This window comes from Sorex fumeus, unplaced genomic scaffold (assembly GCF_029834395.1).
Source record: "Sorex fumeus unplaced genomic scaffold, SorFum_2.1 ptg000054l, whole genome shotgun sequence".
Taxonomy (NCBI): domain Eukaryota; kingdom Metazoa; phylum Chordata; class Mammalia; order Eulipotyphla; family Soricidae; genus Sorex; species Sorex fumeus.
In genome coordinates this window covers 2,495,679-2,513,560 of record NW_026606111.1, presented here as the reverse complement: position 1 = coordinate 2,513,560, position 17,882 = coordinate 2,495,679, and the positions used below count along the sequence as shown (strand labels likewise).

The following is a 17,882-nucleotide window of genomic DNA, read 5'->3' as shown; positions in this document are numbered from 1 at the left end:
CAGGGTGGGGGCCGCAGCCTGCTGGGGGCCCCAACTGCCATGCACGACCGTTGAGGGGTAGAATTCTAGGTCTGCTTGGGGTCAGGCCCCTCTCGGGATAGGCCAGTGAGCCTGGTCGGGGGGCCTCGGGCCCTCCACACACCCACCGTCCCTGGTGACTGACGGTGGTGCCTGGGTCGTGGTGTCTGTGGGTCTCTGACCTTCGAAAGTCCTGGGGAGGTGGCACCCGGCCCTGGACGGCGGCCCTGGCTGCATCTGTGGCTTGCCAGGGCAGCCTGAACTGCCTGCACAGACTCTGGGGGCTTTTGGGGGTGGGGCCAGGTCCAGGGCTCCACTCCAGGCTGCTCTATGGGCCTGAAGCCCCCCATCAGGACCCCGTCGGGGTTCCAGAGCCTTGGCCCCACCTGTCTTCTCCCCCAGAGCTCCCTAGTTGCCCCAGGATGCAGGCTGTGTCAGGAGGGGGTGGTCCTTGCCAGGCCCGAGGTCTGTTGGTCCTTCAGAGTCCCCTTGGGACGACCCTCAGTGAGAACCTGGCACTGATGAGACCCCACATCCTTAACTGGGACCCCATCAGCCCACCCTAAAGCCTAGGGCTGCTTCCCTGAAGAGCCCTCTCGAAGGGCTGGGATTGGACCCAGAGCTGGGTAACGGGGGACCCTCACACCCCGGGCAGAGACCCTGGGAAGAACTTGCCCCAGTGGGGGTCACAGGAGGGGCTTGGAGGAGGAGGTGCAGGAATGGGGGGCCCTCAGCCCCAGCAAGCACAGAGCTGAAACGACCTTGGGGGTCCGGGGGGGAGTGCAGAGTTAGGGTCTGGTCATAGTAGGGGAGCAGGAAGGTCTCATGGCCCCAAAGGGGAGACTGGCAGTCAGGTAGGGAGGGTGCAGGGAGGAAGAGTGGGGGACAGGGTACAAGGAGCAGGAAGAGGGTGTCAGGAGTATGGGGCAGGAGGTGGGAGCCGGGGTGATGAAACCGGTGGGACGCTGCCATGCTCATGGAGTCCCTGGTCCTTCTCCAGGAGCTGGTGCGCAGAAGTCACCATGAGCAGCTGAGTCCCCAGCCCCATGGAGAGACAAGAGGCCTGGATGGGTGAGCAGAGGGGCTGCAGGCGCAGGTGGTAGCATCTGGGAGTCTGGGGGTCACAGGCAGGGTGGATGGCACCCACTCAGGCACCCGACTGTCCTGCATTGTAGTGAGCGGCCCTGACCACGCGCTCCACTCACTGAGGGATTTGGAGGCCCAGACAGGGCTCAGCGCGGGCTCCGGGGCTCAGGGCCCAATTCTGGCTCTGTGCTCAGAGCTCACTCTCGACTCTGTGCTTGGGGCTCACTCCTGACTGTTCAGGGCTCATTCCTGGCTCTGTACTCGGAGTTCACTCCTGGCTCTGTGCTCAGGGCTCACTCCTGGTGGGGCTTGGGGGCTATATGTGGTGTCAGGGATAATTGCAGGGCAAGCTGCATGAGAGAAGTGCGACTTTCCTTGGAAGCCACTGTGGGGCTGTGGAAGCCAGAGCGTGTGGCCGGCCCCACCCACTCGTGGCCACTTTCTCCCGTGCTTGGGACTGGAACCCAAGGGCTGACCTGGTGCTGGCAACTTCGTCTGGGTGCCCCCCACCCTGGGTGTGTGGGCATTCGGTTTCATCTCTTCCCACCCTTCCTGTCCTCTGGCTCTAGGGACATCTGGGCCCCGAGTTCCCCACGGTCACCCCCTCTTCCCCGGGCTTGTAACTTAGTGCCCATACCTCCATCGCATAGGGCAGTAACCACAGTGTCCTGAGGGGGTGTTGTTAGGCTTGAGGGTGGCGCACCTAACCGGGACACCTGGGCACAGCCATGGCTTCTGCAGACATGTGCTGTCCCCTCCCCCGGTGTCCTTGCCCGTGACACCGTTCCCTGCAGACACTGGCCAGGACCCCCTTCTCTGTTTCTCTCCATCTGCAAAAGGCCGGGTCAGTGAGCCCTCGTGGGAGGCCGCGATGGTGCAGCAGCTGAAGGCATTGCCGCAAGAGGGGCAGGAGGGGCTGCTTCAGGGTCTGTGGCGCTGCCTGGAGGCGCAGGTGCATTGGCCTCTGCTTGGCTGGACGGACACGGTGCTCAGGGGCCCCCCACACATGCTGGGTCCTGGGGCCTCTGGCCTGCAGGGCCTGACGAAAGGGAGGGGGCGGAGTAGCAGAGCGGGGACCCTCTCCTTGCACACTCCCCCTGAACTTTGGAGCTTCCCTGCATGAGGGGGACGGGCTGGGGACAAGGGCAGGGGCGGAGGGACTGGCCGTGCAAAGGCCCCGCGGCAGCAGAAGGTGGAGCAAAGGGCCGCATAGGGCTTGGGGGTCTGCTGCAGACTGAGGGGGGGGTGCCTGGAAGCAGCCCACCCTCCCCTCCCGTTCCCCAGGTCTCAGGCAAGGACAAAGAGTCCAGCACCAGTGTCCAGGACCTCCTGTCGCCGCTGAACCTGGACCCCTCGCTGCCTCTGGGCAAGGTGGGTCCGAGCCCCACCCCCGCAAAAAGTTTTGGAGCGGCCGGAGGGGCGGGCAGAGGTGACCCGCTGTGGAACTCCAGAAAGTTCCGTGTCTCCCAGCATGCACAGGCAGGGGGGCGGGGTGCCGGGGCCCCCTTTCCTCTCTCTCTCTCTCTCTCTCTCTCTCTCTCTCTCTCTCTCTCTCTGCAGATGCTCCTCTTCCGCCTCTACGGGCTGGCGCTCAAGGAAAGCGCCAGCGCTGAGCTGGTCCAGTCCCACCTGACGACGCTCCTGGACCAGTCGCCCCTGTGGTTCAGTGAGCGGGAGGTGTGCCCTGGCCCGGGCTCACGGGTGCCCAGCGGGGGGACCCTTCCAGGAGGGGCTGTTCAGGGAGTTGAGCGGGGCTCAGCGCAGGGTGCCCGGGCCACAGGGCATCGCGCTGGCCGTGGGTATCACGTCCATCTCGCACCTGGAGGCCACGTGGACAGTGCTGGAGCAGCAGGGCCAGGCGTGGTCCCTGAGGCTGCGGCCTGCGGCCACGGACAGTCAGGTATGGCGGGGCGCGGGGCCCTCACACTCGCTGGCTGCTGCTCAGGGGGGAGCCCCGCAGCTGGGCCCTGGACCGGGCCTCGGTGTCCACCCTGGGCACCTGACCTGGGGGATGCTTGGGGTCCTGAGCCCTGGGCCCCTCTCTCCCCGCAGGACCTGGTCCTGCGCTGGAAGAGGGTCAGCAGGACCTGCCTGCTGTGCTACGGGCAGGTGGCGCTGCACGCCGGTAGCCAGGCGCTGCCCTGGATGGACAACATCATGGCTCGCATCATCTACTACTACTCCTGCGGCGGATACGTGAGTGGGGCCGGGAGGGCTGCACGTCCCCACACCCACACCGGCTGCAAGCTTGCATGTCTGCGTTCCTGCGTCTGTGGGTTCCTGTGTCCCTGCGTGTTTGAGTGTCTGCGTCCCTGCATCCCTGAGGCCCTGCGTGCCTGTGTCCGTGGGTTCCTGCCTGCCTGTGTCCCTGCATGTGTCCATGCTTGCCTCGCCGCGTGCTTGGCCCTGTCCCACCCTGTGCCTATCCTTGCACGCGTCACTGTGGTGCAGTGCGGGGTCGGGTGCAATCCGGCTCAGGCTCCGGCCCTGCGTGTCCAGGACAACGCCTTGAAAAGCAGCTTCCTGGTGGCCAGCACCATGCTGCTGCGCGCGCTGCAGCGCTCGGAGGACGCCCAGAGCTACAAGTTCACACAGGTCCCAGAGCTCATCCAGTGTCTCCTGGTGAGGCGGGGCGGGGCCAGGGCGTGATGGGCGGGACTTATGGGGTGGGCGGGGCCAGAGCGGGCCGAAGGTGTGATGGGGCGGGACCAGGGCGGGCTGGGCGGGGTCGGATGTGGGGCGGGGCCAGGGCGTGATGGGCGGGGTCAGGGGCGGGGCAGGGGCAAGGGGCCGGGGTGGGGCGTGATGGAGACCAGGCACAGGGTGGGACGGGGCAGGTCTGGCAGAGGCACGGTGGGGCGGATCCTGTGCGGCCCCCACCTGATTACCTGCGCCTGCCCCCTCCAGATCGCCCTGCAAAAGGAGCCCCCTATCCTGGCCACCCACTTCCGGCAGAAGGCCATCATCGTCATCGCAGGACTGAGGTGACCCGTGGTGCACAGGAGACCTGGGCCCGCATAGGGGCGGGCGGGCACCTGGGGACAAGGACCTGGGCTCAAGTGACTGAGCACAGCTCAGTTCAGCCAGGCCACTAGGAGTTAGGGCGCTGTGTGACCTACCTGTCCAGGATGGGGTAGAAAAAAGTCACCGACCACACACTGTCCAATGACCCTGTCACTCCCTGACCTGTCACACTCTGACCCCATCTACGATGACCCTGTCACTCCCTGACTTGTCTGTCACACTCTGACCTGTCCTTGGGCACAAGTTGACCCGACACCGCTCGAAAGCTGGCCTGAGGGTTCTCTGGTCATGTCCGCCAGTGACTCGGGGGCTGAGTAATTCCTGCACCTGCACCCCGGGGCCACTCGGGCTGGGTGCCCTCGTGACTCTCCCCAGGAGCCCATGCCTCAGTGCCTGCATCGCAGCCACAGGCTGAGTGTCCCTTTTCCCCCCTCGGAGTGTCCCTGCATGTGCCTGTCCCTGCCCCACGTGACCCTGTGTGTGCCCGCAGCACCCTGCGTCCCGGCATGAGCCCAGCGCTGCAGTCGCGCACGCTGCAGGTCTGTCTGCAGTCCCTCTACACGCTGCCGCCCCCCGAGCAGCTCCACAGCTCTCTGACTTCCCTGCACTCGGTCCCCGACGTCCTGGTGAGCCCTGGCCTGGCTTCTGTCCCCTGGACTGGGAAACAGGCCAGGCTGGATCTGGGTGGGCACATGGGTCTTTGGCACAGTGGCCCCGGGCACCGTTGAGGCTGAGAGTGGTCAGCTATGGTGCTCCCCGGGGCTCGACGTCCACAACAGGAGGGGGCAAGGAGGGCCCTGAGGAGGGGCCACCACCCTGGGCCTGCAGGTCTGGGGTCCCTGGACACGGTGGGAGTAGCGAGAGAGGCGGTGGGTGCCGGGGTGCCAGGCCCGAGGTGGGGTGGCCCCCGGGCAAGGAGGGCAGCGCTTGGTGGGCTGAGCTCCCAGAGTGCTGCGGCTGTCGGAGTGGGGGCTGCGGGGACCCCCAGGCCGAGGCTTCAAGTCCCAGCTGAGCCTCAAGGCTCCGGCCCCCCAGGCTCCCTCGAAGGCTGTCAGTGCCCAGGGCTGCAGGGCCAGGCAGTGCCTGGGTCATGCTCACCGAGGGCTGCGTCTGTGCCCAGATGCTGTACCAGAAGAGCTCACAGGCCCTGGACCTGCTACTGCGGAAGCTTGTCCTGGACAACAACACCATGGACGAGATCTCCTTCATCCTGCAGGTGACCCTGCCCTGCGCCCACCCTGTGCCCCTCCCGCGCCCCGCCCCTGCCCTGCACCCACCCCGCGCCCCACCCCACTGCCCCTGCTCAGCCCACACCGCTGCCTGCAGCACATGGAGCCATGGCTCGAGTCCAGCAGCACCCACGAGCGGCAGCGGGTCACCCGCTCCATCTTCCTGCTGCTGCAGTACCTGGCGGACACCCAGAGGCTGACCGTGAGTCCCCACTGCGGCCGGCCCCACCCTGCGCGGACAGGACTTTGAGCTGGAGTGGGGGCAAGAGATGGGGTCAGACAGGAGTCTCCGTTCTAGTGTGGTTGGCGGGGGTGGAATGGGGGCGAGGGCCAAGGGAGCCCCCTGCCCAGCCATGGACGGGCAGACGGCAGGGGATACTCTGGACACACCGAACAGACCCATTGTCAGGAGCGTGGGGCAAAATGGGGCCCAGCAGCCCAGCGCCCTCTGCCCAGTTCTGGGCCTCAGAGCAGCCTGGGGTCCAGGCGGGAAAAGTCCAAACCCGAGGCACTGTTGAGCTCTGGGGTTGCTGTGGGCAAGTGCCCAAAGGTAAAGCCATGCCAGCCTCTCGGTCAACGGGGAGGGGGAGGGGCCACCGGGACCACCCTCGTCGGCAGGGAGAGCTCCACAGTTGCACCCCCCACCCCCAGCAACCCATCAAGAATGAAGAATGAGCATGAGGATGTTTGTGGCAGGTTGCCTCAGAGTCATCCCCAGCAGGATCGGGGGCACTGGGCAGGGCCTAGGACGTGGACCCAGGACACTGAGTGCAACGCCCAGTTGGCACACAACATTCCAGAAAAACGCCTCCCCAGGGAGTCACCTGAGAGGACTTGGGAGCAAAGGGCATCCTGGCCATCTTGGGGGCCAAGTCTGGGGCTGCCCATCTGTGCCTCAGGGTGGGAGCCACCACGCCCAGGCTCAAAGCCAGCTGGGCTGGACATGACCCAGGGCCAGGGCGGGAGAGCTGTCCTGCTAGCAGCACACCAGGAAGGGCCGGGGCCAGCTGGATTTTGGGGGCCACCAGGACTGCCCCTCAGCCACCAGCTGGACCCTGAGCACATTCCACTCGCTGGGCCTGGGGCAATGCGGAGGTCCAGAGAGTGGGCTGGGGAGGAGGAGGACTTGGCTTGGGGGCACTGCAGTAGCACTGGGGCAGCTGGGGTGTCCATGGGACTGACATGCTCAGAATCACCCGCAGTGGCCGTGAGCACAGAAGCACCAGCCAATAGCAGCGCCACAGGCTGGCCACGTCCAGCCAAGCACCAGCTGGACATGGGTGGCCAGGGCACAGTCCATGGGCATACAGACCCCCCTCCCACTGCTCTTCCTGGCCTGGCAGCCGGAAGCCATCCAGACCAAGTGAGCAAAGCCTGTGGTCAGCAACCTCTGCTGGCCAGTTACCTGGGAAGAAGCGGCTCTGAGCACTCCAGGAGGTACCGGCATAGCCTGCCCTGGTCACACTGCCCTGGGGAGGGGCCACCTCAGAAAAGGGGGTGAGCATGCGACCTTGCAGGACAGGATAGGGTGCTGACCAGCCCTGGGCTGGGAGAAGGGCATAGCTGTGAGGTCAGTGGTCCTCCTGCTGACCTGTGCTGAGCAGTGTGCCCAGATGGTCAGGCAGGTGAGCCGGGCAGGTGCCCACGAGCGGGAGAACCCAGGAGGGCTGACGGGGACAGGGGGCCTGCCCCCTTCCTGCAAGGTCAGCCCCAGGAAAAGTCCGCAACTAGAAAAGACCAAGGGTTCAGCGTGTCCTGCCATGGATCAGGAGAGATGCAGCTCTGTGACCCATGAGGACGCAGGCAGCAGTGCCCTCTGGCTGGGGCCTCACACCACAGCCAGTGGTCACCAGAACCCAGGAAAGTCCAGCAGGGGGACATCACTGCACGCATGGTGGTGTCTGGGGGTGGAGCTCGGGGTGCAGAGGCAGTGAGAGGGGTGGACTGTCCCAGAAGGCAGCTGCCACTGCCCAAGTGGGTCTCAGCTGTCGGTCATGCTTGGGGAGGCAATTGGGGCCCTTGAGGGGACTGTGGCCGGGGGGACACCACTGAGCAGGCAGGTGGCTGGGCCAGTCTGGCATGAGAGTTCCCAGCTGCAGAGACAGAAGCCAAGGACTGGTCTCGCAGACAGTCATGGAATGGACATGAAAATGGGACGGACATGGGTGGACATGGGAGATATGGGGTGGACATAGGATGGACATGGGATGGATAGGGGTGGGCATGGAATGGACATGGGTGAACAGGGGCCGGCTGGCCTCCACAGTGCAGCCCAGGGCACACACACCTCATAGGGCTTCTGTCTGGGCCCCAGCAGGCAGCAGCCCTCCCCCTCCACCCCAGAGTTGGCGCTGACCCGCAGGGCCAGGACATGAAGGGCTTCCCAGAGTCGCTGCAACTGCAGCCTGCGGGCAGCAGCGGGCCACGGGCTGGGGGAGCCAGGACTTGCCCGGATGGAGAAATAGGCCCAAACTCTGGAGGCTGCGAAGAACCAGCAGACAGCTGGAAAGGCTAAGGAACAGCCCTGTGTAGACTCGAGAAATTGCCAAATGCAGTGCCCACTGAGGAGAACAGTCAGTGCCAGCTTGAGGACAGTCCGCCAGGGTCACAGACAGATGCAGGCGGGAGACTCAGGAGCCTGGCCCAGCCAGGCACACTCTCAGCACCGAGTGTCCAGGCAGGATGGACGGTGCCTACCTGAGCTCTGTGCCACCGGCCACGTAGGAGAAGCCAGGCCAAGCCTTTCTCCCAGACGTGCTGACCAGAGCCAGGGCGAGTGGGAGGCTGAAGGAAGGAGTGGCTGGCGTGTGCTTCAGCGGCCGACTTAGGCCGTCACCGCCTCTCCTGCGTGGGGTGGGAGTGGTGCTGACCCTCCCCAGATGCTGGAGCCCCTCCCCAGGCGAGGGACGAGGCCTTGGAAAGGACTGAGAACTGGAACGCTGAGAGAGAAAAGGGGTGGGGGGCACCAATAGTAGTGGGGGGCACCAGGACCAGGATCCAGCGGGGGTGGGGCATCAGGTGTGGGGCGGGGCAGCGGGGCGGGGCCAGCAGGCATGGGGCGGGGCCAGCAGGCACAGGGGCGTGGTGGGGGCAGCGGGGCAGGGCTAACAGGTGCAAGGGGGGGCGACCCAGCAGGCGTGGGGTGGGGCAGCAGACGCTTGGGGGGAGGAGCAGCAGGCACGGGGGCGGGGCAACAGGGCGGGGCGGGGCGAGCCAGCGGGCCAGGCTCTGCTCAGCGCGGCCGTCCCCAGGAGCACGCCACGCCCTCTGCACTGGGCCACCAGGTGGGCCTGCTGCTGCTGCTGTGGCACGACGAGGACCGGGCCACTCAGAGCCACTCGCACCAGTGTGCCTACCTGCTGCTGCACCTCCTCCAGCATAAGCGTGAGTGTGGGTCCCGGCGGGTGGCCCCTGCTGGCCGGCTACCGCCTGACCGTGAGCCCCTCCCGCAGAGAGCGTGGCCGAGTTCATGCGCTTGAACAGACTGAAGAACGTGGAAGCGAAGACCTACCAGGAGTCGGAACGGAAGCTGTACCCCGTGGTGAAGGTGGGGCTGGGACCTCCCTGTGCTGCCCGGGCGGCCAGCGGCTCCGTTCCTCATGGATTGGGGCGGAGGCCGAGTCCCGTCTAGGTCCTTCAAGGCTCCCGTGCCTCAGTTTCCCCATCTGCCAGGGCGGTTCTGTGCTCTGTAGCCCCGGGAAACACTGTGGGGGGCTCCTGGCCCTCCAGAAAAGGGCGAGTGTTACCCGCATTCTCAGCAGTGGGCAGTGTGGGCCATGGGGAGGAGGGGCAGCCTGTCTGCTGCAGGCCCCGTGTGTGCGCGCGTGTGAGTGAGCGTGATCCGGAACGGGTTCTAAGTGTGCATTCACGTGACTGGAAGCGGGCCCCGTGCATGTGTGTGCATGTGACCGGGAGTGGGCTGTGTGTGTGCCAGTGTGTGTGCATGCGTGTGACTGGAGCGGGGTGAATGCATACACACATGTGACTGCGCCCTGACCCCTACAGGCCCTGAACAGGAACCTGTCAGTGGGGCAGCACACGCAGCTGGTGCTCACGCTCCTGCAGGGGCTCAGCAGCCACGGGCACCTGCGCAGCACTCTGGCCTCCCAGGTGCTCCTCACCATCTTTGAAGACGGCTCCATCAGGCCTGAGCAGGTGGCCAGCTTGGGGGGAAACAACAGGGGCTGCCTAGGTATTGCCGGACATCCCGGGAGCCCCGCTTCTCTCTGCCAGCATGGTCTGTGGCCAGAGCCTCTGTTCCCTCCCCATCAGGTGGAACTGACCCCGCTGGCCTCAGGGATGTCCCAGATGGTGCTGATAGGGCTGCCGGGCACTTCTGGGGGTTCTTCCAGGGATCCCTGAAGTCTCATGTCCACGCCCCTGGGACAGAGGGAGGCCCGAGTCCAGCCACCCCTGCCCCACAGGTGATGGAGATCCTGCAGGGCCTGTCCCAGAAACTGCCTAGCATCAACTCCAAGGATGTCCAGGTGGCCATGCTGAGGGCCATGACCCTGCTGGGAACCCAGTACCCACAGGAATGTATCGAGGTGATGTTCATGCTGAGTCCCCCCTCCGAGAGGTGGGCCCCCCCGTCACAGTGGATGAGTGCTCCACTAAGGTCCAGTGGGCCCAGACACCCCAGAGGGGCCCAGTCTAGGAGTGACCCAGCACTCACCCAGACCAGCTTGCCAAGGGGCTGGCAGCTGTCACCCCTACCCATGCCCGTGGCTGAAGTGGGGTATCAGGACATGCTGCGCGATGAGGACCCAAGCCCGACTCCTTCCCCGGGGGTGGAAGTGCCAGGGGGCAGAACTGCCCACCCATCTTTTCTGTCCCCCACATTGCCCTGGAGTATCTGTGTGTGGAACTAGACAGGACAAGGGCAAGGACAGAGTTGCCTGGATTTGCGCAGCAAGGGGTACCAGTGGCAAGTCCAGGGGAGCAGGCCTGTGTCAGCAGCACCTGGCCTCCTGGCCTCCCATTCCTGAACCCCCAAATTTGCCAGACAGATCACCTGTCAGTCCCAGGGATGAGGGGTCACCCGAAGCCCTTGTGCCGCATGGCCTCAGTTGGTGGCACTGGACATCATCTCTGCAGGAAGCTCATTCCCCTGTGGAGGGCCCTAGTCACCACTGAACAGCTGGCCCACAAGATCATTACCCTGCTGTACATGAACCTGAAGTTGCGGCTGCCCAGGGAGCTCGTCCAGCCGCAGGAGCAGGCGGAGGTCATCTCCCTGCTGGTGGGCAGCACGGGGACGAGGAGCCTGTGTGTGTGGGCGGTGGCACCCAAGACCAGCCCTGGTACTGCACCTGCCCAAGGTGTGAGCAGTGGGCCTGGGGCACGGTGGGTGCAAAGGGTGTTGCTCTGCTCACCACAGGCCCTCGGCACTATCTACGAGCTCCTGTACGTCCCAGAGTTCAGGGCCACAGTGCACTGGGCCTTCGCCGGCATCCTCCTGGGCTTGCTGACACAGATGCTCTACTTGTTTGAGCTGGGCATGGGGCAGGACCTCTCCCACTACCGGGAGGACATCCTGGAAAGGCAGCCTCTGGGCCCTTGCAGGTGAGGCCCACTGTAGCCCTTCCCCATCTCCCCCAATACCCTCCAGCCCCTACTCTTCGCACGGCCCCGCCCACCACGGAGTTCTCACCCTGCCCAGGAATCCCCTCCCCTCCCATAAGGCTCTGCCCCTCCTGTGGAGCCCCTCCCCTCCCATGGAGTCCCGCCTCTCCTCTCCCGTGGAGCCCCGCCCTCCCTGGAGCCCTGCCTCTCCTCTCCCACTGAGCCCCTTCTCTCCACTCCACAAAGCCAGGCCCCTCCAGTAGAGCCCTCCCAACCTCACACATAGGCCAGGCTGGCGCGGTGTGGCGGGGGGGGGGGGGGGGGGGGGGGGGGGGGGGGGGTTCGCGGGAGGGGGCTTCACCAGGGTGTAAAAGTAGGAACTGTGGCCACCAGAGGCCGGGCACTGTGAGGAGGGAAGCTTGGAGGAGGTCACTGTGGCCAAGGAGGGTGTCATGCCCCAACTACGCTCCCCCCCCCACTCTGCTCTTCAACCCTGCCCAGGACCTGCCTGGAGGCGCTGAAAGGTCTCTTCTGGACCACCGGCAACTGGGAGGTGTTCGCCTACGTGAAGCTGCTGCAGGGCTGGGAGCTCTTTGAGCACCCTGAAACCTACACGGAGGGGTTGAGTCTCCTGGCCAGGTAAAGGTCCCGCAGCAGCGAGGCTCGCTGCTCCCCCACTTTGGGACCTGTGTCTTCTCCTGAGTCTAGGGAACCAGGGGCTCCCCAGCTCAAGGGTGGAGCCCTGAGACCCCTGGGAAGCCCCTTTCCTTTGCAGGGCCATGGTACAGTACAGCTGCGAGATCAAGGCTGTCCTGGGCCAAGCAATCATCTCCATGAAGAGCTACGAGCAGCGGGACCACAATGTGGCCATCGTCCTGGTCACTGAGGTCAGCTCCCAGTGCCACCCCTGCTCCCACGTGGCGCCCACGCAGTAGCCCTGAGCACCAGCCAACCTGGCCAACCCACCTCAGCTTCTCAACAGCCCGGACATCACCCTGCATGCCTCCCGGCAGAGCATGAAAAACGTCCTGACGCTGGGCCTGCACAACTCCAGCCTGCTGGTGCAGACCACGAGTCTGAAGGGTCTGAGCAGCGTCATGATCCATCCCAAGAAGGTGTGAGGGCGAGCGGGGCTGGAGGGTCAGGGCATATGAAGCCCAGGTGGGAAAGGGTCCTTGCTGCATAGGGCTGGGGACTAGATCCTAATGCCAGGGGCTTTGGCGTCCTGGCAGGGCAGGAATCCTTTCGCATTGGCCAGGCACACCGCAAGATGCGGTCCAGGACTGGGCTGGCCAGGGCGTGTGACCTACAGTCTGCCCACCCAGCCCACACTTGCGCAGTGGGGAAGGCGCAGGGAGCGGAGTGCGAAGCAGCCTAGATGAGCAGGGACCTGGGCGTCGTCTCCGTACAGGTATCCCTGCTACAGAAAGAGCTGGTCCGGCTGCTGGACAGTTTCCTGATGCCTGAGCCGCAAGACTTCGTGGCACTGGTGGCGCTCCTGGGGGAAATCCTGCATCACTTGGGAGCACGGGGCTCTCGGGTCTCCGACATCAAGCTCCTGATGCTGCTGCAGCCTCTGTTCGATAACGTGAGTAAAACCTGCCAGTCCACAGTGCCGGCTGCAGCCAGCCAATCAGAACAGTCCAAGCTGCAGCAGCCCTCCACCTCCCCCCCAATCAGAGCTGTCCTAGCTGCAGCTCGTCCATCTCCCCACCAATCAGGGCAGTCCATCTCCCTACCAATCAGGGCTGTCCATCTCCACACCAAACAGGGCAGTCCCTCTCCCCACCAAGGGCTGTCCATCTCCTCACCAATCAGAGCAGCCACGCTCCATCTTCCCCCCAATCAGAGCAGTCCTAACCGCAGCTCGTCCATCTCCCCACCAATCAGAGTAGTCCATCTCCCTACCAATCAGGGCTGTCCCTTTCCCCACCAATCAGGGCTGTCCATTTCCTCACCAATCAGGGCAGTCCCTCTCCGGGCTGTCCATCTCCTCACCAATCAGAGCAGCCACGCTCCATCTTCCCCCCAATCAGAGCAGTCCTAGCCGCAGCTCGTCCATCTCCCCACCAATCAGGGCAGTCCCTTTCCCCACCAATCAGGGCTGTCCATCTCCTCACCAATCAGAGCAGCCACACTCCATCTTCCCCCCAATCAGAGCAGTCCAAGCTGCTGGACCCACTACCACCACCACCACCACCAATCACAACAGCCTCTCCCTAGCCTACAGAGTCCACTGGCTGAGGGTGGGCTGCAGTGGGGTACTCTGGGGACTGCGAGGTGGGGCTAGGCAGGAATTGAGGCGTTGCTTTGTCCCCATGGGGGTTGCAGGTGAGGTGGAGGTGGGAGAAGTTGGGGAGTCAGGGCAGCACTATTGTTTGCAATTGGGGAAACCGAGTCACAGGCTGTGTGGGCCTCACCTAGGGTCCCAGTGCCTTACAGGTCTACACCATGAGACCTCAGCCTCTCCGCAGCGACCGGCTTGTACCCTACAAGGTCTGCGGGACAGGTGGTCACGGGTTCTGCAGCACAGAGCCAACCCCCTGCCTGTGGCTGCAGGAGCACGAGGAGGTGCGTGCCGCTGCCATCAAGCTGTACGGGGAGGCCTTGCACAGCGGGAAGAAGTCCCGGATCCAGCTCCAGAACCAGGTCTTCCAGGCTGTGGTGCCGCTGCTCCTACACCTGGCTGACCCCTGCCCCGAGGTGGTCCTGGTGAGCCGCTACGGAACCCCCAGGGCCAGACAAGGGTGGAGGCGGGCCAGCCTTACAGGTGGAGACACCTCACTTCCTTCCAGGGACAGGCACACACATATGTGCACGTGCAGATACACTTGCAGATATATGCGCACTTGCATGCACATATGTGTACATGCAGATACACAAGCATGCACATGCACACACACCCCGGCCCTAGGAGCCAAGCACCTGGGATGCTTCCTGCCCCCATGGACACACCATCGAAGATTCTGGTGTAGACCAGCGCCTGCCTGGCCCCAGCAAAACACTCTCATTCCCAGGAGAGATTTGTGGGTGGACCTGGACTTTCAGGCCATGACCCTTCTCCCTGCAGGGGTGCTACTGCTCAGGGGACCCTGACTGGGGTGAGATAGTGGAACCCTCTGGGGAGAGAGTAAGCCAGGGGCCTGGTGGACAGGGTGGGCTGCAGATATGGGCTCAAGCAGACGCCTCCTCAAAAGACGCCCGTCTTTGCTCCTCACTGTCACTCTGCCATTTCAGTTGCTTTTTCCTTCCATTGGGGATCCTCAAAAGGTGCTCAGGGGGTCCCTTCCAGCCGCCCCCTGCCAACTTGGCCTGTGGTTTAGTGCTCTGGTACTATTGTGCCTGTGACCATGGGGGTCACACCCAACAGTGGTGGTGGTGGTGGGGTGGGGGTGGGGCTCCAGGCAGTGTTTGAGAGGCCATGCAGTGCCAGGATGGAACATGGCCTGACACATGTGTCTTGACACTGTCCTACCTCCTTGGTCTCGCCTCTCTGCTGTAAGAGGGACCTGGGTTGGGCACTTTGCCTTGCAGATTATCTCCAGCGCCCCTGAACAGGTAATCACCACGTCAATCTCTTCTGACACAGGATGCCACCCAAGGACTGCTGTGGGGTGCCCTGGGCCTGGATAGGCGCAAACAGAGGCGACCCCAGGGGGGGCAGTGAGAGCTGAGGGTCTCTCCAGACCTCTCCTGGGGCTGACCTGGAGGTATGATGACGGGGCAGGGGGCAACCATCTCTCTGCTGTCTCCTAGAAGACAAAGTTCACCTTCCTACGCTGTGCTACCCTGCTCAAGTGGCAGTTCCAGAAGGAGCTGTTCAGCAGGCTAGCGTGGGGCCAGGGCCTGGGAGCCGAGACTGACATCTTCACCTACACGGTGAGTGGCAGTACCAGGGGAGGCTCACGGGCGCCCCTACACCCAGGGCATCTGGTCTCTGCAGTTCTCGCTCCACCTTTGGGCAGTAGAGTTCATAGTGGACTGGACCAGGGGCGCCTGGGGGTGTCATGGCACCACCTGGTGTTCACTTAGAGACGAATGTCCCCAGAGCTGGGAACAGGCCCAGACCCGTGGCCCTGGGGAGGGGCCAGCTGAGACTGCGCAGCCAGCTGGCACAGCCTCAGATCAGGGGACCAGGTTGAGCACCTGGGTTTCCACTGGTACCTAAGGGCTGGGGGCCGCCAGTCTCGCAGGAGCCCTCCAGTTGGGCTCACTCTCAGCGGCTGTCTAGAGCACGTTCCCAAGATCCCTCAGAATATCTGTGTCCCCTCATTCACTTGAAATGTCCGAGGCACCCCTGGCACTTGGGTTGGGGCTCAGATGCAGAACGAACTCCCCCTGCTTGCAACTTGGTCCCTGTGGGAGGGGGAGGGCTGGGAGGAGCGGGGACCCAGCCAGGGTCCCAAGTGTCTCCAGCAGGCAGCGTGCAGGTCTCTGGGCACAGCTTGGGCAATCAGGGCTTCCCAGAAGAGGCTTCGAGAGCACAGGCTGGGCGGAGGGTCATGGCAGAAGCTTCCTGGGAGGGTGGGCAGATTTCCAAGGCAGCAGAGGGCAGAATCAGTCTTCCTTCCTCTGCTCTGTAGATCCTGACCACTAAGGGCTGTACAGGTGCCCTGGCGTTAGGAACCTGCAGGGACGGAGCTTCTTCTGACTCCATCCCTAGGTCCATGCAGGGGTAGGGCTTCCCTTGGCCCCACCCATTGGCCCGAGGGGGCGGGCCTTCCCCTCCCCCAACCCCACCCCAGAGCCCTGTGGTGGGCGGGGCTCCCCTCCAGTTCCACCCCTAGGGCCTTGCTGGGGCGGGGCTTCCCTGCAGGCTCCACTCCTCGAGCTCTGCCAGGCTGGGTTTGCAGAGCTGTTTGGTCTGGCCTCTCACGCCAGTCTGGCGGTGCAAAGGGCTTTATTGAGTCTGATAGAGTCAAGTGTGTGGCTTTGCAGTGATGAAGCCCCCCTACCTCAGGGCTCCCACGAGCCCCTCCCCATCTCCAATTTGCCATTCCCCAGAGAACCTGCCTATTCCCGCTCAGTTCAGTAAAACTATCGGTGGGGGTGGGGTTCACGGAAGAGATGTGAGGGTGGGCCGAAGGGGTCTCCCTCAAGGGAAGGAGGGTCCTGCTATTCCCATCCGGAAGGGCCTGGCCAATGGCCCCTGTCCTTCCGCAGGTGGAGAGCAACTTCGGCAACTACCACCTGCTTCTGATCCAGGGCTTGGCTTACTTAGAGAGCCCCTACCAGACCATGAAGCTGGCGGCCAGGAAGTTCGTCGGTAGGCCCCGCCCCCGAGGCCTGGCTCTGCCCCAGCCCGTGCTCCTCCCTCCGGGTTGGTCTGTCCCGCCTATAGCCCCGCCCCCGAGAGCTGGCCCCGCCCCATGCATCACCCTTAGGGCTGGTTTGCGGGCTGCGCCCCACTCGGTGCTTACTGGCCCCGCCCCAGGACTGGCCCCGTCCACGCCACGCCCACAGGGCTGATTGTTAGGCCACGCCCCATTCCCCGCCCCTGGCCCGTGCCCCGCCTTCTGTGCTGCTAGCCCCGCCCCAGAACAGGCCCCGCCCGCGCCACTCTCGCAGGGCTGCCTGATTGGCCGCGCCCCGCCCTCAGTGCTGCTGGCCCCGCCTCGATGACTAGCCCCGCCCACTCCCCCAACCCCACCCCCGCCCGTCCCCGGCCCCATCCCAGCCCCACCTGGACCTGGCAGAGCAGGAGGCCCCTTGCCCTCCGCCCCCCTTCGCAGGGACCTTGCTGCAGGACTACTTCGCGGATATCTGCTTCTTCCTAAAGAGGGATGGCATCAAGATCCTCAGGAGCAGTGAGTCCAGCCCCGGCCAGGTCCTGTGGCCCCACCCCCTCCACACCCCGCCCTGGGCTCCCAGGTCAGAGCCACGCCCCCGCCCCGCCTCCGCCCCTCCTGGCCCGGCCCCTGCCCCCTGGTCTCTGCTGCAGGCTTTGAGAGCCGTCGGGAGGAGGACCTGGAGAGCCGCAGGTTCTACCGGCATTTCCAGGAGGACCTCGCCGAGCTGTCGCGCTGCACCTCTGACTGAGCCGCCCGCCCCTTGTCCCCCGCCCGTGACTGCTGTTTCTGCTGCTGTCCAGTCTCTTAAAAGTGCATGTCCCCGGACTTCTGACTGTCCTCATTAGGGTCGAGGTGGCCTCTGCCAGCCCAGGCATGGACCCAGGGGCCTCTCTCTGGGTTGACCCTTCCACCCGGGCTCGGGAACCTGCCGCTGACCCAGGGCAGAGTTGCATACTGGATGCCACCCTGGGGTCCCCCTTCTGTCCAGGGCCACCGCAGGCCACGGCAGAGAGTGGGCGCGAGGGGAGAGCCACACTCCGGGGGCTGGCGGTCGGGTCGGAGGAGGCACTGGGAACTTGGCCCGTGTCTTGGGGTCACTCCTGTGTAGTGCGGGGGACCAAGCCTGGTCGACCCTCCACAGACGGGGTCGCTGGGCAGGGCTGCCCCTCCCACTCCCCCTCCTGGTGCTGGGCTGGCAGAAAGGGGGCACCTTCTGGCTGCCAGCACGGGTCTAGGCCTGGGATCTCGGCTGGATGTCCCTTTCCTGCCCTTCTGAGAAATGTAGGGCGCACACCAAGCTGGGGCTGCACGTCTCCCCACCACCTGGGGGCACTGCAGAGACCCCCCTCCCCCCAGTGGCCCTCCCTGAGGACTGAGGGGCCGGAGAGGGGGCCGGGAAGCACAGTGCGGGGGAGCCGTGGGTGCCGGCTATCCCAAAGCCCCCACCTCGGGCCTTCTCTCTCCCTGGAGCTCCCTTGGTGGGGGTGGAGAAGTGCCTCCGCCCCCTCCTGGCAGGCTCCATATGGTGTTCCCAAAAGCCATATTGAGCCCCGCAACACCGCCTCCGTGTCCCTGGACAGCCCAGCTGGGTCCCTTGTCTCTGGGCCCCCAGGCTTGGGAGACAGGAGAGAACCCCAGGAGCTCCGTCCTCTCTGGGCAGCCCTGCACA

The 17,882-nt window shown here is 64.7% G+C and overlaps 1 protein-coding gene across 1 annotated transcript; it reads left to right on the top strand.

Annotated features, from left to right (window-relative positions):
* The first annotated feature begins 1,975 nt into the window (after nucleotides 1–1,975).
* LOC130033605 (maestro heat-like repeat family member 5) lies at nucleotides 1,976–16,961 on the top strand. The gene is made up of 25 exons (XM_056125407.1): nucleotides 1,976–2,056; nucleotides 2,389–2,475; nucleotides 2,665–2,781; nucleotides 2,885–3,004; nucleotides 3,157–3,300; nucleotides 3,604–3,726; nucleotides 4,012–4,088; nucleotides 4,619–4,754; nucleotides 5,249–5,344; nucleotides 5,455–5,559; nucleotides 8,642–8,741; nucleotides 8,810–8,904; nucleotides 9,363–9,512; nucleotides 9,782–9,936; nucleotides 10,455–10,599; nucleotides 10,738–10,922; nucleotides 11,424–11,561; nucleotides 11,698–11,809; nucleotides 11,894–12,037; nucleotides 12,334–12,510; nucleotides 13,347–13,634; nucleotides 14,679–14,801; nucleotides 16,086–16,188; nucleotides 16,655–16,729; nucleotides 16,864–16,961. The coding sequence occupies exons 1-25, from the start codon at nucleotides 1,976–1,978 to the stop codon at nucleotides 16,959–16,961; spliced, it is 3,174 nt and encodes a 1,057-aa protein (XP_055981382.1).
* The last annotated feature ends 921 nt before the right edge of the window (nucleotides 16,962–17,882 follow it).

Bases quoted from the DNA above. Each gene is read 5' to 3' on its own strand.
- LOC130033605 (XM_056125407.1), top strand. From the start codon at position 1,976: ATGGTGCAGCAGCTGAAGGCATTGCCGCAAGAGGGGCAGGAGGGGCTG. The intron at 4,089-4,618 runs GTGACCCGTGGT...GTGTGCCCGCAG, and splicing joins ATCGTCATCGCAGGACTGAG to CACCCTGCGTCCCGGCATGA. The intron at 16,189-16,654 runs GTAGGCCCCGCC...CCCCCTTCGCAG, and splicing joins GGCGGCCAGGAAGTTCGTCG to GGACCTTGCTGCAGGACTAC.